We start from the raw sequence: 20,053 nt of genomic DNA on the forward strand, positions 1-20,053 counted from the left end.
CCTTGCTTGTAAATGCAGTATTTCTTTGCATGTTACTGCTGCCAAGTGTCAGTGAGGGTGATAGTATGAAACCACTGGCAGGAATGCGTATTGTGTGTCATCACAGGCTATCTACAGGTTACAGTATCACTGCCACAGTGTAAAAGATGAATCTTTTCTATGGCATATATACTACATCTGTGTGTGTGTGTGTGTGTGTGTGTGTGTGTGTGAGAGAGTACCATAGAAAAAGGATAGAGCTTACATTGCTATTCACAACAAGGATGTTACCCCATCACAAGCACAAAAGAAGAAGTTCACAGAATAAAACCACAGTAGCCTGCGTGACACATCTGATGCACTGCATGCAAGTCTCTGTAGTATATATGATACATTCAAGCCATTGACTATACAAAGCACTGTTGTATGTAAGATGTGGCCTGCTTTGAGACTGTGTACGTGTCATCAGGTTGTCTATTATGGAGTATGTATGACCCATACACTATTGTATTACTATATAATGTACCGCTGCACCGTGGTGAATATACGTATGCTTGTATGTACTACATTAATGCTGTAGATTATGTATTGAACAGCCAGTGCAGCACAGTACGCTGCTAATATATGTAGCTTTAAAGTCAAAGCATCAATCTGTGCTATGCTAATCTGGGTAAAGATAACAGCAAGGATGTTTTTCAGTAAGGAATACCTTACAGCCACTCAGAATCTGTTGGCTTGTCTTTAGGGATACACTTAGTGGTGATCTAGTTTTGAAGAGCTGCTTTGGCCTCCTTTAATTCGAGGGACCCACACTCTGTCTTGGTTACAGAAAGAGGAATTCATCATCGGCGGAAAAACGCAATCCTATTTAAATGCCCTAGCAAGGTGCTCAATTATCCAGTCAGACTTTTGGGAGAAAGTAAAAGCGAGTCAGGTCTAAAAGTGTAATGTAAGCACGCCTACACTCTGCCATCAGAGCTGCAGAGAACAACAAGATGGCAGATCTACTGCGTTATTTTGACACGAGCAAAACGGATGTTGTATGCAAACAGCCAGAGGGAGATAAGAACAAAGGAAATCTGTCTCCGCATCCTGTTGATCTGCTACATACGTATAAATATTCTAACCTTAAGGTCTCCTGCATTAATGGATTCCATGATGATCCCTGTGTAATTTGTCAGGTAAATAAATCTTCTTCCTCATCCTCCCGCAGGGCTGGCCATTGATTATTTCAACCAGCGATTATACTGGGCAGATCCTGAGCTCTCACAGATAGGGAGCATGAGATTGGATGGCTCGGACCCCCTAGTGACAATCAGTGACAGACACGGTAAAGCCAAAAGCACAGCTTCTTCTTTTAAACACACAGTACCCAAACTTCACTTCGGTTTCCTCAACTTTTTTATTGTGCAGCGGTATCACTGCCTGTGTGTCTCAGAGGATGAGCTGCTAAATAATCTGTGTTTAGATCAATCTGCTCACACTGCACGTTCCTGCTCGATCCACCACCGGATATGAACTTCCATTATCCCAAGGCTGCAAGCCTTCTGATGGGGTTATTTAATGTTATCTGCTTTTTTGTATCTGCTGGGTTTACAGGAATTTCCCAACCATACAGAATTGATATATTTGAAGACTACATCTATGGAACTGGACTAAAACACGAAGTCTTCAAGATTCATAAGTATGGCAAACAGTCAGTGGAATTTCTCAATTTGGGGATGGAGAAGCCCACCAATGTTTTGATCTCCCACCGTTACAAACAGCAAGATGGTAAGTTGCTGTGACAGCTGATCTCTTTTTTTCAGTATCAGCCAAAGAAAGCCATGTTTATAAGCAACACAGAAAATATAGCGTAGGCTGTACTACAAAAGGTAAAATATTCAGCAATATTCAGTACGTCCCACTGGTCCTTCAAATGTGTCACTGGAGTTCAGGTGTGTGGTTGAAGATTTCAGGTAGGACGTAATGTGAGGGGGGACAAGTTGGGCCAGAACAAACACTCAGACAGTCAATCAATACAACTCCGTCCTGCGTCTCACTTTCCTCGTGCAGTAGACCAACTTCAGCTATTTGTTACATCTCTGGTGTTAATGGTTATAGAGCTTCAGACAGCTCAGTCTTGGTCAGTTTTTCACTTAAAGGGCAGCTGTTCCTTTTCCCCAGAGGCTCATTAAACCAGCCCTGTAGTGTGTAGTCTGTGGGCAGGAGATGTGCACAGCCTGCAAGAAGCTATGACATGAAGGCCTGGTATCTTCAGCAAAACCCGAACAACCATTTTGATTTGTTCTGCGCTTGTTTCCAAATGTGTTGTGTGAGAAATCTGAGCACTGATCATTTTTAATATATGCTGTATGTACCAGAATCATAACAAGACATCTGTCTAAATCACATTTGCAAGATATAATTACAAATCAATTTTATTGTGCCAGTTTTAAATGCAGGTTTTTGTGTAGACTGTTGACTTCTGTGCAGTTGATTTTGCCTCTTAAGTGCTCTTGTCTCGTGTTTTTCTTTAAATTCAGACAGTCATTTTAAAGCAGTGATTGCCAGACCTCTTTCATAACGTACACATGCTGATTATCAGCATCAGACCTATTACAACCCACCTTTGTGCAAGTGCTTGTAATTTTGATTAATTCGGGGCACTTCTTCATGAGATGTTCACATCATTTTGTTTACCCACGGTAGGCGGCAGCCAGAAGAGCACTTCAAAGTGCCACTAATCAATTAGACAACAGGGAATTCTTAGCACGTCCCACAATCGTTGATTATTCAATCTGAATGACGTGAAGTTATTCATATGCTTTAGCCTTGTGCCTCCGTGGGCTTCAAGAAAATAACACCCTTCAAAACAGAAATTAAAACACTTGAAATAAATGGCTTACTCTGAGAAAGAACAAACACACTTTTCACAAACAAATGGGTCTTTCTCATCTCAGGCCAGACTGACAGATTATCTTCTTGGCTCGTTTTATTTTCTTCACAGCATCAAATCCATGCCTGAGAATGTCTTGTGATTTCATGTGTCTGCTCAACCCAACGGGTGCCAGATGCACCTGTCCAGAGGGGAAAGTGCTGGTCAATGGCACCTGTAGTGATGCCATCATCTCAGGTAGGCCTACTCATACATCTTCATGCCGCAGTTAAGATGGGAAGTTGTTGCATGATGTAGCAGCAGCGATAATGGTGGATGCAGTGCGGCTCATAGAGAGACTGCTGTTAGCTCTGGAAACATTGTGAATCTGGGGTGTGTGTTCAGGTGCCTGAGCTGCCTGCAGCTTTTGTACTTGCTTTTCTACTTGAAAACTCTTCTGCCTTTGTTGCGATCCGACGGTCGTGGACTGCTACACACTTGCAGCACAATAAGTGATATGGACTTTGCCGTTGTGAAGGTGAACTGTGCCGCCCCCCCTGCGAGAATGGAGGCCGCTGCTTAGCCAACGAGAAAGGAGACTGGAGGTGCTACTGCTGGCCTGACTTTTCAGGGGAGCGCTGTGAGGTCAACCACTGTACAGACTACTGCCTAAATGGAGGCACCTGCATGGGCTCGCCCCTGGGTAAGTCTGCTTCAGATCTTAAGCATGTATTCATAGATGGTGTGTGTGTTGGAATCCTGCAGAGTCCTTTATATTCCGCTCCGGGAAGACCAAACTTGCTGGGAAAATTGCCACAAACAGAGTTGTCGGCCCATTTTGTCTTGCATACTGACCCAGTGCATGACAGCGTTCAGCCGCATTTGTCTTCCTTTAAACCTCTGCGCCTTTCTCACTCCAGTTTAAATGTGCAACATCATTTGTAACATGTGCCAGTTGAGCAGTTTTGTCATTGATGCTCCTGTCGAACAAGCCTCAAATATCAAACTTCTTTCATGGTTTCTGGAACAACCAGCTCTACCCCACAATTTAAAGACTACTGTGAATATGCTGAGATGTCAGTGGTGGAATTGAATGTACAGCCGTTTTAAAAATGCTGTCACTGATTTAAAAGTCTTTACATCATCTTACCATTACAGCAATTATCCACAACATCTCCATTTCCATTCCATAGAAAACAAAATCCACCACAGCAATCGCCCTGATACAAAAAGTGTGGCTTATGTTTCCACATAAATGTTTTGTAATTGCAGAGCCCTATTCAAGTGCTTCAGATTGATTAAAGATGTATTCATTGAGTGACATCCAGTAAATAAAATTAGAAGCTAACCAGTGTGTTTTGGTTTGAGTGAGTCATAGCAGTTGCGACGAACAGTTGGAGGGCTAAAAATGTGGCTTTTGATTTGTGATTGTTTTGATTAGATGTTTTTTCCTTCAAACCTTTCAGTCTTCCAGTATTTAAAAAAAAAAAATAATATAAAGGCTGTTTGTTTTGTTTTTGGCCTTTTAGAAAAATATCTGCTCAACAGATAATTAAATACTTTTTTTTTTTTCTGGTTAAATTTATAAATCTGCACAATGTGACATAAAAAGACGCTAGGATAATCACTGCTGCTCATTAAACAAAATGTCTGTCAAGATAAGAAGCATCGCGTTGCGTGCTGTGGGCTCACTGCAGTAAGGCGTCAGGACTGAATAAGAGAAGGCTGGGCTCCTACTCATGACAATCAGTTTTATTTTCTTCTTCATTCACCAACATGCTGCACCGGGTGATGAATTGTATTCGTGTTTATGGTAGACAGCTGAGAGGAAAATGAAAGTGTTGCGATGTTTGTTATGCTGCTGCAGACGCAGTGCCTTTTGTTTCATTCATGCTCGGCAATTGTTTTGGTTGATATTGAATATCCGTCTAAGTGAGTGACCAAAGATGAGCAAGGGAGCAAACATAGTCGAATGGATTTCCTCCAGTCCGGGCTTTGGTGATAAAAAGGGAGTGAAGGCAACCTCACAATCAATTAGAGGCTGGATAATTTCCAGTTTTATCTATAAAAACACAAGGTGTCATTGAATTCCTGCTCCTCTGTCCCTTTGAGTGGTTTACCCACACAGTAATGGAACTTTTGGCAACAAAACACATATTTAAACCAGTGACACTCCCAACTGTTCTCATTTTTCTGTGGTTTTATGAGATATGTTTTACAATTCAGATCTGTGAGTCTCCAAGCTATGACTCACTGCGTTGTGCAGTACGGGTCAAATACCCCATCCTTTCCTGAACTGCTTTTATATTGTGTATTTTTTTCTTTTTAGTGTTACAATCCACAAAATGACAACAAAGATAAAACCAAACTTTTGAAATCTGCCGCTTGTTAGGTAACCAGAGAAAAAGAAAGCCTGAGCCTGCATGTCATCGCAGTTTTTCCACAATGTTACTAAACTGACACCACTGAATCCCCACCTCCACAGAAAAATGCTAACAGCTAAAGTAAACTTGGCATGCCGGGCTTACCTATGCAATTCATTCCTTGGCAAACTGGCAAACAACAAGCAAGGCAAGGCACAATGCATGTAAATGTGCCTTTTTTAGGAAATGTTACTGAACACAACGGTGTAGTGAGCTGAAGTCTGCGATGTTGCATCAACAACAAGCATCAGCTGGTATACAGCAGCTTATCTGATGCTAAATACACTATAGGTTGCTTACCTGTCCAGCAATCCAAATTTCCATCAGTATGGATCATTTTCTCAACCTGAAGCTTACTCCAACTTTCAAATTCAGGTTGTGCACCAGTGTTCACTTGACTTTTAGAGAAATGAGAGCAAGTGCTAAGCACACAACGGGTAGTTCAGCTTGCCTGGGAGTTTTAAGCTTTTACAGTAAAAACACAAAGCTGGGCGGCCTGCCTGTTTAGAGAGCTTACAGCCCCTGCAGCTATTGATTTGACAGAGAAGTGACTGGAGGCAGCATGATTGTCTCTTGGACATTGCAAACCCAGATTATCCCAGCCACAGAGTTGTGGAGTGTGAAATTACCAAGTAGTGTAGTGTGACCTACATAGCGAGACCTGTATCCATGGCAAGTTTGTTGTCTACTATGCAAGCAGTCGTGCCTGGCCAGCGACAGTTGTTGCCTTCTCTGAACACTCCTTAACCAAATTGTTTCCAGCTGCTGATAATGTGTTACTTTTACTATCAATTAATCACACTCATTTCGCTCCAACGGTGCAGTGGGGTGCAGCACAAAGCTTATGTGGAAGTAGATTTTTTATAGTGCTGGTGATAACTGTCACCAAAACTGCAAAAAGAAGTGGGACACACTTATGCGCCTGTAGCACATGCTTGTGGTTTGCATTTGTACCTATATCTCATTTCATCCTGTGAAATGGAGATAAAAATTTCAGCATTGTGGTGAATATTGAGATGAGCCTGAAGCTGAACTCCATTCACAGCACGTACTGATCTATTTTATTCTATATGCTCCAACTCTTACCCACAGGCTTGAGCTCTGCAATATTAAAGCTGCTACACTCAATATCTTTATATCAGCAGTGGACCAAATGGCTTTGTGCATGTGTCGGTCAGAGTGATGAACACACAGAGAATTATCATCTTTTGATTTTGAAGGTCACCTCAGCTCTTTGCAGACTTCCAGCGTCTTTCAGCTCAAAGTTTTGGTTTTGACTTGACTGTTATGGTTCACTCTCACTGCTCACATGAACCTCAATTTCAGCTGCAGCTGTGTTCAGCAAAATGGTGATAGACCCCTCTGGGGGACGGGCCTTGGACGTTGTTTTTGCAGGGTGTCTGGATTCACTACTAAAATCTGAATTGTAAAACACCTTTTGGCCTGTGGGTATCATCAAACATTTACACAGTGCACAGTCACATGAGGGGTTTCACTGGTTCGTGTGTACCTGATCCACAAGCAGCAGTGTTGTATTTATGGTTAGGTACCTTAACTGGTAAAGGGGTGGTCTTTGCTGGTAAGTGTGGTATTTAAGAATTTGTAAGATTAAAGAAAGGGCTATAAAAACATGTTGGAAAATTAAAAACATAAAAAAAACCACTGTAGTATTGAGAGCAGCTTAAGTGTCTTTTTTCATTGTTATGTCCTCTGGGGTCATCTGGGGAATCAAAAATAAGACCGGACACAATATGCATATAATTCCAACAGTGTGTTCTCAGTCTGACCACGATCCTCGTCCTTGTCAGACATGTCTGGATTATCTCTAGCAGGGAGGCATTCAGGAAGCATCTTAATGACGTTACACGTTCAAATGACCTCAAGTTGCTTCCCGATGAGGGAGCGGTGGTTCAACCTACGGTATTTGCATCGGTATGAAGGAAGCAGGTTAAGATTTGCCTCATAAATAAGGATGTCACTGATTAAGTCTACACATGGATAAGGCAGGCCAACCAACCGTAGCGTACAGGGAGCAATGGTGAGTTAAAGGTTTTTGGAGAATGGTGCAAATGGTTGTCTGTGGCACAGAGGAATTTATGGCAGGATTTAGCTGCACTGACAGTACTCGTGCGTAGGATCAGTGCATTGTTGGTTTTGGTCTTTTCATGCTCTCTTAATCTGTGTTTTTCTTCCTTTGTCCAGGTAAGCCTACGTGCCGCTGTCCTGTTGGTTTCTCAGGGCCTTTCTGCGAGAGGAGGATTTGTGACAACTACTGCTTAAATGGGGGAACGTGTGATGTCACTCAGGGGAACCAGCCAGTGTGCCGCTGTATGGCAGAGTATACTGGGGACCGGTGTCTTTACCGTGAGTCATGCACCCATTACTTTGTGGCAGCAAACACAACAAATGATTATTATCATGCGCTCGGCCCTCGTATGATTGACATTCGCCTTTCAAGTCTAGCCGCAAGAACAATCACAACAAAGCACTGATTTAAATTCAGTTATGCTGCATAAAATCTACAGAACTAAGCATTTCAAAGTTCACACACAGAGTGTGGAACAAAAACAACCCCCTAAAGTATTTTCTTTCTACAAACACCACATTTGCCTCTATTTGCAGATAAACAAAATCAAACTACTACAATCAAATAACCTGTGGGTGTATCTGTGCTGAAGTGATAATGTATTTTCTTTTGCGTTGCTTTGTCATAATTGTTTGTGGGAAAACAATTTCAACTGCACATCATTAGTACATTCCTGCCGCTGCTTGCCCAAGGGGTGATATGTTTTCGTCTGTGGCTAAGATGTCATTTGATGTGGATAATTAACTTCCATTAAAGCCCTGTACAGTTCCAATCAAACCAGCTTAAGCTATGTCCCCGGTTTCTCATTACACACCACCCTCTCTCTCTTTATGTCTCTGAATGTGGAACAGACATCTGTCACCACTACTGTGTGAACTCCAAGGCCTGCACGCTATCCAGTAGTGGGTATGTGGAATGTGTGTGTCCTGCCAGGTTTGAGGGAAACAAGTGCGAGGTGGACAAGTGTCTTCGATGCCACGGAGCTCCGTGCCTCATTAACGAGGAGACAGGAGATGTGGTTTGCAAGTGAGTGCTCGGTATCTGCTCGCTGTTCTCGCCTCGTCCCTTTCGCTGTAATGCTATGGCTTCATAATGTTCTTTATTTATGGAAAAGCCTCAGTTCTACGGTGTATTCTCTGGTCTCTGTTGCCATATCCGCAGGCTGCTGTGTGAATGAATTGATTTGATTAAATCTGAAAAATTTATTGGGCCACACGCACCCTACAGCAATTTAGGTTGTGATAATGTCAGTGAATGAGAAGCCAGGTGAACTCGCCTTCTGCGTTTGAATTATGCATATGTTTGACAAAACCATCACTGAGTCATTTTTGCTTCTTGTACAAGTATGGTTCTCTGCTTGCTGCTAGTATCCATTATTTCTTCACCCTCCAGTTGCACAAATGGCAGAATAGCACCGAGCTGTCAGCTGTGTGACGGATATTGCTACAATGGAGGCACCTGTCACCTGGACCCCGACACCAACCTGCCTTTCTGTCAGTAAGTCACTACTTAATGGGTGAAGGAAAGTGGAGAAAAAAATTGAATGTTCTCCACTATTATTCACACTCCTACTGTTTCCATTCAAATCCTGGCTCTGTGCCCCAGAAAGCCTGGCTTTAGATCACCAAGGGATACCATTTCCCTGCTTGGATAACAGCACAAGATAGATGTCTTCCTCTGGAAAAAAATCCTTAAGTTGAGGGAATTTTTGATGTCACTGTGTGGAGGCCATGGCACAGCAGGAGGCTGAGTTCCAGTACACCATCTTATGCTGTGTGACACCTCACTGTGGCTTAAGGTTTTTAGGCAGATAAAGAATGGTTTCGAAGCCCCTTCAAAGCTCGCTATTCTGAACATATCACACTGTTCCTCCTTGCGGTTAAGAGCTGATGTCAGGACTCTCTGACACTCTTCAGTAGTAGGTTTTAGAAGTTTGCTCTCTAAAAAAAGAAGCTGAGGTATGTCAGTGGCAGAACATGCCATGAAATCCGACGGCAAAAACTTGAAACAGACAAAAGCTTGACTGGCAGACAAGAGGAAATCATTGTGAAAGACTACCCAAAGCACTGCCCACAGATTAATCCCACCTCGGCTGTAATCACATGCAGGGCTGTGTTATCTCCAAGGAGGAAATTGGAAATCCATTTCAAAAGCCAACTCTCAATTTTTTTAACAGCCCATTGTCCACTATAGTTAAATTGAAATTTGTGGTCATCACTCACAAATTCCAGGGGATAGAATCAATTTCTATGCAAATGATCCCATCTTACTCGTCGAGGTTAACAGATCCTGATAACGTGGTTTATTATTTGCTGCAAAGAACGGAGATTATGTGAGATGATGGATATGACTGTGTCAAGAAATCATAATGTTTGACCTTAATACTCTGACTAAATGTATATTTCATCAAGTCTTCCCAAAGCAAAAACCTTGCAGGGCAGAGCTGCTTCATTCGTAATGAGAACTCTTGCATTAAACACTAAAAGAGGTTAAAGAGGTTTTTCAAAATGCATCGGCTCGGCAGTAAAGACAGATACGGTCAACTCCAAGCCCTCGCCACCATTCACTGAGAATTATTGAAATATTCTTTTTGAAACTACATGGTAGCTCTTCACAGTGCAGAAAAGCTCAGTTTCTTCAACTGTGTCGGCCAGTAGTTAAACTAAACAGTATTTTTGGCTGGATTGTTACTTGCCTCTGTTGTTCTTGACGTGGCGCAGTGTTCATGTGTCACTTTGACACTTTCTGCTCTTGAATATGATTCTTTCCAGGCCAACTATGATAATACTTTTAAAGGATGATCTTTGCAGGATTTGCAAACAGTACACAGTGGTTTGAACAGGCCTCATATTCCTCTCTAATGAACTGAGATAATATGGTTTTATATTTAAAGTTTGGCTGGACTTTGCTTTATTTAGCCTGATCCAGCTGCAAAGGATTTTGCTAACTTCCTGACTGTGTGGGTTACTTTGCTGCACAGTTACACACAGCTCTAAGTTTTAGGTCCAAACATTCCTCTGCATTTATCGACAATCCCCCGCTTCCAAATACTGTAAACTTGTTCTGCACTGATGCCGCAGGGTTGACCCAGTTCAACAAAATGCAACAATTTTCAATATTTTTGTCAAACTGCAAAACGATTATAGCGAGCTGAAGTCATGATATTATGTTCAGGATATCTTCTGTCCCACTCGATTCAGAGACTGTTGACTGACTGCTGACATTACCGTATGATTGTGTTCTGTGTTTTTCTGTCTTCTGTGGCAGGATGTGATATTAACAGTATAATATCTTCTACAATGTACATGTAAGACTCTAGCATCTTATACATTTTGATAGTTTGACAATTTTTGCCATCCCCAGCTACTTAGAATGAAGATAATGTTTGTGAGTTGTTTCCTTCAGTTAATGGCAAATCTTTGTTCTGAGTCTTCTTATTACGATCACAACCTTATTTGTCAAGAAAATACACACCTCAGAGGTGAGAGCGCTGTAAGAGGCTCTTCTCGTGCAGATATTCCCCTCACTTGGTGAGCAGTGAAATTGATTTGTGTTCATATTATTTATTCTGCTAATTTGCTCGATGCAGACACAACATTGACTCTACTCCATCTTATGACTGAAGCTGCTGAAAGGGATGAGTGTGTCAGTCTCCATTCATCAAGCAGCCAACAGTTCAACAATATACATTCTCTGGGCCCTTTTATCACTCCCAACACAATGTTTTGCAGCTGCACGTCAGGGTTCAAGAACCAACGTTGTGATGAGCTGGCCAACCCCTGCGATTACTTCTGTCAGAATGAGGGGATGTGCACATTAACAGCTCTTAACAAACCACGCTGCAAGTAGGTCCTTCTCACCTCTCCAGCTGTATTCAGAGCCCACTCACCCCCTTTTGTCTACACCCTCACCCCAGCTCCATCTGGCTCCATTTCAGCCTCAGTCCAGTACATGGGCTGTTTGTCACAGTGCCACCTTGTAGCAACTTATCATGTAATAAGTGCTGGATAAAGAAATGACTTATTTAATCGTAATAATGGACAGATAACATGACATGACATTACCCAGGGATTATTATTTCCCCTAGATTATGATCACATTTCATTCTTTGTGGACAGCTCTGTGGCTTTATTTAAGTTGTTTTCAGCCATTTGGTTGTGACTGGTGCGTGCTCAGAGTACAACAGGTTAGCTAACTAACTGTAATTAGTAAGTTTAGTAAGCAAATGTTTTCTCACTCGCTCATTTTATCTGTTGTAATAACATTGACATATTGTACGGATTAAACAAATTCGACATAATGTGTTAATAAGTGAGCTTTAGAGGTGCTGGTACACAGATTTTCTTCCCTTTGGGCAGCACCAAGCTAGCTGTTCACCACTGTTTTCAGTCTTTGTGCCAAGCTAAGCTAAGCTAAGCTAACCGGTTCCTGACTGCAGCTTCATACTTACCGTACAGACATGAGAGTGGTATCAATCCTCTTCACTAATTGGTGGCAAGAAAGCAAATCTTCCTAAAAAAAATCAAGCTATTCCTCTTATATCACTTAATTATTATTAACATTTTTAGTGGTCGAGGTAGCAGCAGCAGGTGGAGGATCAGTGGATGAAGACTTTTCTATTTTTTAGTCTCATTAAACATCCTTCACTTCAAGCTCAAACTTTTTAAAATTCTATATTGAACAGGTATCAGCTGACACAGCACTTATTACATTATCAGTCGCTGCATGACTGTACCGTTGCTGCCCCTCACTGCCAGCCATCCACCCATGTCGTGCGGTCATCACCCACCATACAGGAGTCGGGGGGTGGGGGGGACTAAAACGTGACACTGTCTATGTGATGTGGGCATCAGTGTGTGCATTTGCAACCTGTGCATGATGGCAAGTTGAATATGTTCGTTAGTGACCAGTCGTCACGTCTGGGTATAATTTACTGGGCTGAATATCTCACCTGGTATTGGTGTAAATCTTTAATGCCTTCAGAGGTTAAGAGAATTTCTTCACTCCTTTAGGAATTAGGCTTTTCATGGTTTATGCTTCCCAAAGGAGATCAAACTCCCCGTTGCCCCCAAATTTCCCATTAAAATTCATGTCGCTGTGACATTTCGTTCTACGAGGGCGTGATTCATTTCCAGTATGTATGGGGCTGCATTCTTATTTTTTGATAACCTGATGTTCTGATTCTTAGAGTGCATGTAACTTAGAGTAATTTCATTCTGTCATCATCCAGTCGCACCCACCAGATCAGTCATGCTTTACAGAGCCATCTGCGTCAGTCGTGTGAAATTAGATATCACCTCCTCTAACAAGGGTCATACATCATGCCCATCGGATACCATTGGAACACAAATGAGATGACGACTTGTTGTGCCGCTTTCATCCTTTTTTTTTTTTTTTTTTTTTTTTTTTTTTCCTACACTGAATATTCAACATGTAAATTCACACACGCTGTTTATGGACACAACATGTGTATACATAGTGCTCTCTCTCCAGGTGGTGTTTTGTTTGTCTTGGATCAAAGCACTTCATAGCAAGACTGAATCATAATGTGTTGTATATGTAAGCCACGGTCACATCATAACGTAGCTCATTTCCTAAAGGTGTTTTCTCAGCTGTCTTTTTGCTCGAAGAAGTCCTCTGACGGTAGTTTATTTTTACTCTCTTTTGACCTCTGTCAGATGTTCAGCCAATTGGGCAGGAACACAGTGTGAGAGACCCGCCCCTAAAAGCAGCAGATCAGACAACACCAGTGGAGGTGAGTGCCTCGTTATCAAACCAGCCTATTAATAAACGTATGTATCATAACTTCTTCATCCACACATTTCTACAGGCAAGTTGACCCTCACTCCACCTCGTGCCACACAGCTGGACTCGGTCCTGATTGGCACCCGAACTAAAGAATTACTGAACTCCATCCAACCGAGCCAGTTTGCAGTATTTGAACAGAAAAGTCTACAGTCAGCAGGTTTACCTCGTTTGAATTAGAGGAGCTGCTGTTGCTGTTGCCGACCGTTCAGAGTTCAGTAATGCGGCTGTTCTGTTGTCAAATTGATTTGAAGTAATACGCTGAAACCTCTTGTGTAGAAAAAAGATCTAATCCTGATTCTGAGATCTGTGTGTCGTCTTACCTTTGAGACTTTTTTTTTTTTTTTTTTTGCAGATGTTCATAATGAATCTATGCATTTTCAATAACATTACAGCCCATATGTACCGGACAGCTGTTCTGTGAATGAAGTGAAGTGTGCAGGCAACCAAGCCAAGGAAGGAAAATGTCTTTGAAAAATGTTTTTGAAAGTGGCCTTTTTGAAGCCACAGTCAGGCATGGCGACATACGGTGTGTCACCGTCTGAACACATCTCATCTCTCCACACCACCTCTCCTCTGTCTGCCTCTCAGGGAGCATAGCTATCATCGTGCCTCTGGTCCTGCTGGTAATCTTGATTGTGATGGTGGTAGCAGGTGTTTACATCTGCCGACGGAGGCAAAGGTAAGCAAATAAATAATGAAATAGAAATAAGAAAGAGCTTCTAAGCAGCAACAGATGATGAGAGATCCAACGCCACACGGCTTTGAAGATGAATGGACGTCTTTGCTTTAGAAATGAAAAGTTTGTTTGTTTCAGCGTGTTCAGCAGGACACCTCTAACCTCTGCACTCAGCCTCTCATTAGAATGCAGCTTTTTTGTCTGCCCAGCAAAGTTATGTACTCCAAGTGAGCCAAGTGGTGTTATGCGATTTGTTGTGTGGAGCCGTATCATGTTAATGACGGCCGGCTCCGCACACCTCAGGGGGAAGCGTGTCCAGAGGCAGCCCATGACAAACGGAGGGATAAACGTGGAGATTGGGAACCCGTCATACAACATGTATGAAGTGGACCACGACAACCATGCTGATGCAGGCAGCCTGCTGCGACCCAACTTCACGCTGGACCCTCACAAGGTTGGCTTATTGATGTTGAATTAACGATGCTAACAGCATCCTGAAATTCACAGCTGTGTGAAATTAAACTGGGTGCTTTTGTCTTTGGTGGTTTCTCATCTTCACTACAAAAGTTTCATGTTTTAACACGATCCCTTTCACGTTATAACAACATATTTTTCATGTTGCTCATTGTGATGAGATTTTCGCTATTTCTAAATGTGATTTTAATTAGCAGCACATGCATTTGAAGTGATGTATGAGAAACTTTTTAACTCATATTTGAGTTGCCATGTGCTTTCGTGTCCTCTAATACGACCTTGATAAACAACGCAGTGCTTGAAAAGAGAGAGAAGAGCTAATTTGATTGTCCTTCATTCATGCTAATCCTTATTTACTCCTGCTAATTATGAAACATGGTGCAGGAGCATCACTGCCACACCACTATCTCTAGTCATGAGAAGAGTGACACTCTGTCGATTACACCTAACTGAACCTGCACAATCACCTGTGCTTCAACTCATTAAATCTGCATCCGAGGATGCGAAGACAAGTGTGTCTACAACAAACTTTAAAGACCTTGAGTAACTTCATCAACCGGCAGTTCCAAACTATTTTCCAGCTTTATGAAAATAATTTTGTGGTGTGTTCTTGTCTCTGTTCCAGTAACTGTGATAATGTGATCTCTAGCATCGAACTGCATTAGCTTTTGCAGAGATTTTCTGAAAGCCGGTTGTGTGCAGGAGTGAACCAAGAGGACTCTTCATCCGACTGTTGATTTATTCTGCCCTCAGCCCCACACTAACATTCAGCATATCAAATGAATCATAACACCTTCACTGATGTCGTTATCTAGCTCACCTGCTGAAGCTTCAAACCTAATGCTGTCGCTTCTTGCCCTGCCAGCTTTGACATGTGCTTTTGTCAGTCCAACGTGGCTGCACTGGATTTTCAGCAGAGGCACGCTGGCTTGAATGTAAACCAGCTTCTGCGTTCCACTACGCCCTCTTGAACCCCTCCTTCCTTCGCCCAGTGCAGTTTTACTTTGAGTTAAGCAGCAGTCATGTAGTCCAAGGCTGGACAGATTCTAAAGTTTGTACACTGTGACCGTGCATCATGCGTCAGACTGTTTGGTGTTAGCTGTGTTGCACTGTGAACAGAGGTGCTGCTTGTTGTGTTGCAGGGCTGGTGTGTACAGTCCAGTGACCCTCGCACCTTGGGCATCAATTCTGTGCCCAAGGAGGTAATCCCTGGACAGGTGACTTTTTCCTAAACTTCACTTCATGTTTGTCCTAAAGGGGAAAAGAAATCATCCATTTCACTGTGTGCACTGTGCAAGTGTTTTAGACAAGCTGATATGATTTCCTGTAGCCTGCTAAATATATATCAGAGTGAGTCAGAGTAACATCGAGTCATCTGCAGCTGTTTCCTGCATCATTTTGTGAGATAAGTGCTGAAATATTAATATAATGTTAAAAAAAACAACAAAAAAAAAAACGCCACTAAAGCTACAACTATACTTGAGGATGTAGACAGAAAACTGTGCCTGCATGGCTTCATGTTTAAACTGGCTTCTACCTGCATGTTGTTGTCTGTTACTCTACTGTTGCTCGCTGGGTAACAACCCACAAACGCAGTGTGCATGAGTCTTGTGCTTTTCTTTGTGCTGCTTCAGATAAACTCAGATGTTTTACCCACTTTGTCGAAGCTTGATTATCACAGTGGACTTTCCTTAAAGCTGCACTAATCAGCATTTTCTCATTAACATGAGCTCAGTTGATTCTCTGCAGTGTGACACAGGAGGTCGCTTGTGGTGATGAACCCACAGAGAATTATCCCCCAGCTCTGCAGTTCCCCTCAGCGCTGCACAGTGCTTTAGTTTAGCTCTTACTGACCTTGTCTCCAGACGCAGCAGGCGGCTGTCTCCGTCAGACAAGCTCTGCCCTGCCCAGACAACGTAAGCATGGTGAAGCATATAGAAGCTCAAAACAGCTGGAAGAAGAGTGAATACTGGACTTAGACTCATCAGATGTGCTGTTTGCTAACTGTAATACAATCTGTCAGATGTTGTGTTCTCAGATTGCTCTACTGCCCCCAAGTGGCCAAAAATCTATGATTGCAGCTTTAAGAATCCCACTGTTGTAAATTAATTTCTATGAGTAATTGTTTTTCCTTCTTCCTCCTTTCTTGTACAGCCCATGAACTACTCCAACCCAGTGTATGCAAAGATATATATTGACGGGCAAAACTGCCGGAAGCCGGTCATCAGTATTGACGAGAGGAGAGAGCTACTCCCAAAGAAACTAGAGGGGACAATTCATGAAACCGCCGCATAGCCTAACTTTACACTTTGTACTTCTTTTTTTTACCACAGTGTACAATGTATAATATGAAGGAGGAAACAAGAAGTTTTCTATTTCCAACGAGGCTCTTAGGTTTTACCAGTTTAGCATCAGCATAACGTCCTTGTTGGTGTTGCTGAAGAGTTTGATTTTCCATTTACTGTTTGCTTTCTAATGTTTGTCAAACATAAGTTATACAGCGCTGCACTGTATACTGTATGACACTGAAGTAAAGCTGCTGATTTGCAAAAACTTTATTAACACCATAAGCCACACTTGTGCACAGTTTAAACCTTAAAATGCAGTGCTGAAATTTGTACCCATACCTGTTTCTAGTTAAAGTGGAATATGGACTCCGTGTTACTTTGTGAAGGGATGAAGGCAGGTCGGCTCAATTTTTCTGAACAAATCTAAGTGTATCGTAGAGAAGAGTTAAGTGGGTTGTTTCTTTTCTTTTTTTTTTACATGTCATATGATGTACGGACCACAAAGCTTCGCAATTGAGCAGTGAAGCTTAATATTTTTGAGGTTTTGTCTTTTTTTTTTCCTCCTCGTTACCTGACGGATCTACTGACTGGATTCCCAGTGAAGGCCATAATATGAACGTGATCTTTTTCTCACGCTGTGTGTAACTCCATCGGTCTTCTGTCTTTCCCATTTCCACGGATATCAACCTCCCTCCACCCTGTTTCGAGAGTAATATAACACATGAACTTATCTTTTGGTGAAAGAGATTGAAGCCCACCTTGAATGTTCCACGACCAGATTTCCAGATCCTGTACTGTACACTGACAAGACAGATACTGAATACCATATTTTTCTAGGTCTCATATCTCAACAGATGGATTAAAAATGGAGACAAGGAAGAGATTTACCACACCTACTAAAAGGGTATGAAGAGTTATTATAAAACACATCTGTTACTTCAGAAGAGGAAGATGATAAATATAAGAATTTTATAATTTTGTATTTGATTTGTATGTTGTTTGGCTGCTTGTATTTTGAAGAAATGTATTAAATGTAAGTAATTTTTATATAAAATGTAAATCGATATTGAATAAAGGGGGCTTATTTCCACTTTGTGTCCCTTTCTTGGGCCACATGAGCTCTTGTAGTATAGCTGGATAATAGTACTGTATATATAAAAAGAAAAGCATATCTGCAGTCCTGTCAGCCTATTCAACCAGTGATCCAGTGAAGTTATATTTCTTTAGCTCACATGGCCACTGACCTGACAAGTCAATCAACAGCGAGCGCCTTTTACCTGCTGCGCTAAGGAAGGTGTCTGATGGGGGATCATTGCCCTCCCTGTGTGTGCACGAAGGCCAACACCATTCATTACCTGGAGGCGGGGGACACAGCGTCAGCGCCACCCGCTGAATGATAATTCAGTCTCCTTTTGCTTTACTTACAATGGCTGTCTCTCCACGCACTTCACCTCCTGCCTCACCATGGCAACCAGAGGAGGCAGCGGCACTCCTGCCCTCTCTCCTTCTGTCTGCTATCGGCTGGATCTGCCAGAAGGCCCGGCCCACCGCGTTTTGACGATGCTGCAGATTGATGCCTCAGCTTCCTTAACTGTCCTCCACAGTAAACCTTCGCAGCAATACAGACGCCATAACACGTATGTTTTTATGGATAAGCCAATTTCCTACCAATCCCAAACTCCAACCATCTTCAAAAACATTACTGTCAATTTCAGATTGATGAGCGGATATTCCTTTAGTCCATGTAGTCATTAACTTTAACATCAACTGTGGACACTGAAAGAAAGGGCGCAAACATAAAGTGGATGGCCGCTTTTTAAATCTCCTCTTTGCCTTGTAAGAATCAGTAAAAGTGCTGAGGACTCGATGTGGATGTAATGGGACATGTTTCTCTTGGATAGAGACAAGCTGAGTGTGCTGAGAGGAAGAGCAAGTGCTGCACTGCTGTATGAAGCTGTATTTTAAGCCCAAAAAATTAAATGCAGTGAGCTGCCTCAGTTGTATTAAATGTTGGATTTGTCTGCTCTGACTGTCTATGAGGATAGAGAACTTTTCTAATGGTGGTCTACGGAGGCAAGAGGGGATTCTTTTTCTTGCCGTACTGTGGTTTGTCACAAGGGACCAAGGGGCAACCAGCAGACTCTGCTACTCCATGTCCTGTTTTCTCAGTATAGTTGTGAAGATGGAGTTCAGGGTTCTGGAAGTCATTAATTAATAGAGCAGCCAATGTTAGGTCACTGGCATTTGGAGCATTTCCATAGCTTGGATGGACATGAAACTTGGCACAAAAGATGAAACGCTCTCTTGGAAAACGTCTGGTTCTTTGAGAAAAAGCCAAACGTACAAGCCTGTGTTCAGAAAAACATAAGGAGAAAAATCAATTTAAACTCCCCAAGAGCCTTTCTGTGAGAGACATCCGTTCAGCGAGCTAAAGATTCTGCTGCGCGAATTACTGCAGTGAGCAGACGCTAAACATCATGCAGGTTAACTCCATTCACTTCTCAACTTTGGGTCGGTTTTAGAAGAATTTGGAAACTTGTGTTTCATTGGCTGCACTGATTCACACGTCCATCTGTCTTTTGCTCTATAACTTCTCCGTACAGCTGATAGCATAGCATTTACAACCATCTGCTATACCAAACTGGTGGAATCAAAGCAGGGGCTCTCAAAAACAATGTTGAAATAATTATAACTGATGGGCATTAGATAAACATATACGAGTGCAGGAGCCTCCTGTGTTTCTGTGCCTATTCAGGATGTCATAACTTTACATCAGTGATATAAATATCAGTGGGCTCGAACATGTCTTCAGTGAGTCTATAGTTGCTCAGCGGCTTAGTAGGACAGTAAGAACGTTTTTTTCTATTTCTGAACTTGTTCTTAACAAATTCATGGCAAAGTCATTCATTTGAAAGAACCTTTTTTGTGCCCGTGCAGAGCCCTGACAGCCAAGATTTGAGTACCGGCTGCCTGAAAGCATTACATTGACAAAATAGTATTTAGAATCAAATGTGGATGAAAACAGACTTGGATTCTCTTCCAATATGATTGTAATGTCACAAGAAATCTGGATGTTCAGCATCAAACTCTGAAGTTTGATGTCAGTGTTTCCTCACCGGATCTTTAAACGTACCAAACATCCCAGTTACATCATTGCAAATAATTTAAGTGTTTTCAAAGTCACTATAATAAAATGTTGGCATTGTACATTTCTGCAAAGCACAGAAATGTTGAATTTGTACATTTCATACCTATCATATCAACATTTCTACAACAGGTATCAAAGTGCCATAGTTCAGATTTCCTGTGCTTGTATATGAGCTGAGATTCTCATCAGGAGGAGGAGGAGGGGATGGAGGTGGCAGCTCCAGATGAGTTTGTGGTGGAAAACCAGGTATTTTAAGCAAAAAACATTATCTTTTTCAAACCCTAACCAAGTGAATTTTTTGCCTAAGCCAAACC

At 42.1% G+C, this 20,053-nt stretch overlaps 1 protein-coding gene across 1 annotated transcript in view; it reads left to right on the top strand.

Annotated features, from left to right (window-relative positions):
* The window catches only part of lrp1bb (low density lipoprotein receptor-related protein 1Bb), a 238,283-nt gene extending 220,602 nt beyond the window's left edge, over window positions 1-17,681 (top strand). Inside the window, exons 79-91 of the mRNA XM_076746483.1 lie at window positions 1,193-1,309; window positions 1,579-1,752; window positions 2,969-3,094; window positions 3,375-3,539; window positions 7,462-7,623; window positions 8,197-8,371; window positions 8,738-8,842; window positions 11,077-11,190; window positions 13,024-13,100; window positions 13,742-13,832; window positions 14,133-14,283; window positions 15,446-15,520; window positions 16,458-17,681. Of these exons, the coding sequence (XP_076602598.1) occupies window positions 1,193-1,309; window positions 1,579-1,752; window positions 2,969-3,094; window positions 3,375-3,539; window positions 7,462-7,623; window positions 8,197-8,371; window positions 8,738-8,842; window positions 11,077-11,190; window positions 13,024-13,100; window positions 13,742-13,832; window positions 14,133-14,283; window positions 15,446-15,520; window positions 16,458-16,598 (1,673 nt within the window). The 3' untranslated portion in view covers window positions 16,599-17,681. The remainder of the gene's footprint in view (window positions 1-1,192; window positions 1,310-1,578; window positions 1,753-2,968; window positions 3,095-3,374; window positions 3,540-7,461; window positions 7,624-8,196; window positions 8,372-8,737; window positions 8,843-11,076; window positions 11,191-13,023; window positions 13,101-13,741; window positions 13,833-14,132; window positions 14,284-15,445; window positions 15,521-16,457) is intronic.
* Window positions 17,682-20,053: the final 2,372 nt, after the last annotated feature.

Source organism: Chaetodon auriga, chromosome 13 (genome assembly GCF_051107435.1).
Source record: "Chaetodon auriga isolate fChaAug3 chromosome 13, fChaAug3.hap1, whole genome shotgun sequence".
Lineage (NCBI taxonomy): Eukaryota > Metazoa > Chordata > Actinopteri > Chaetodontiformes > Chaetodontidae > Chaetodon > Chaetodon auriga.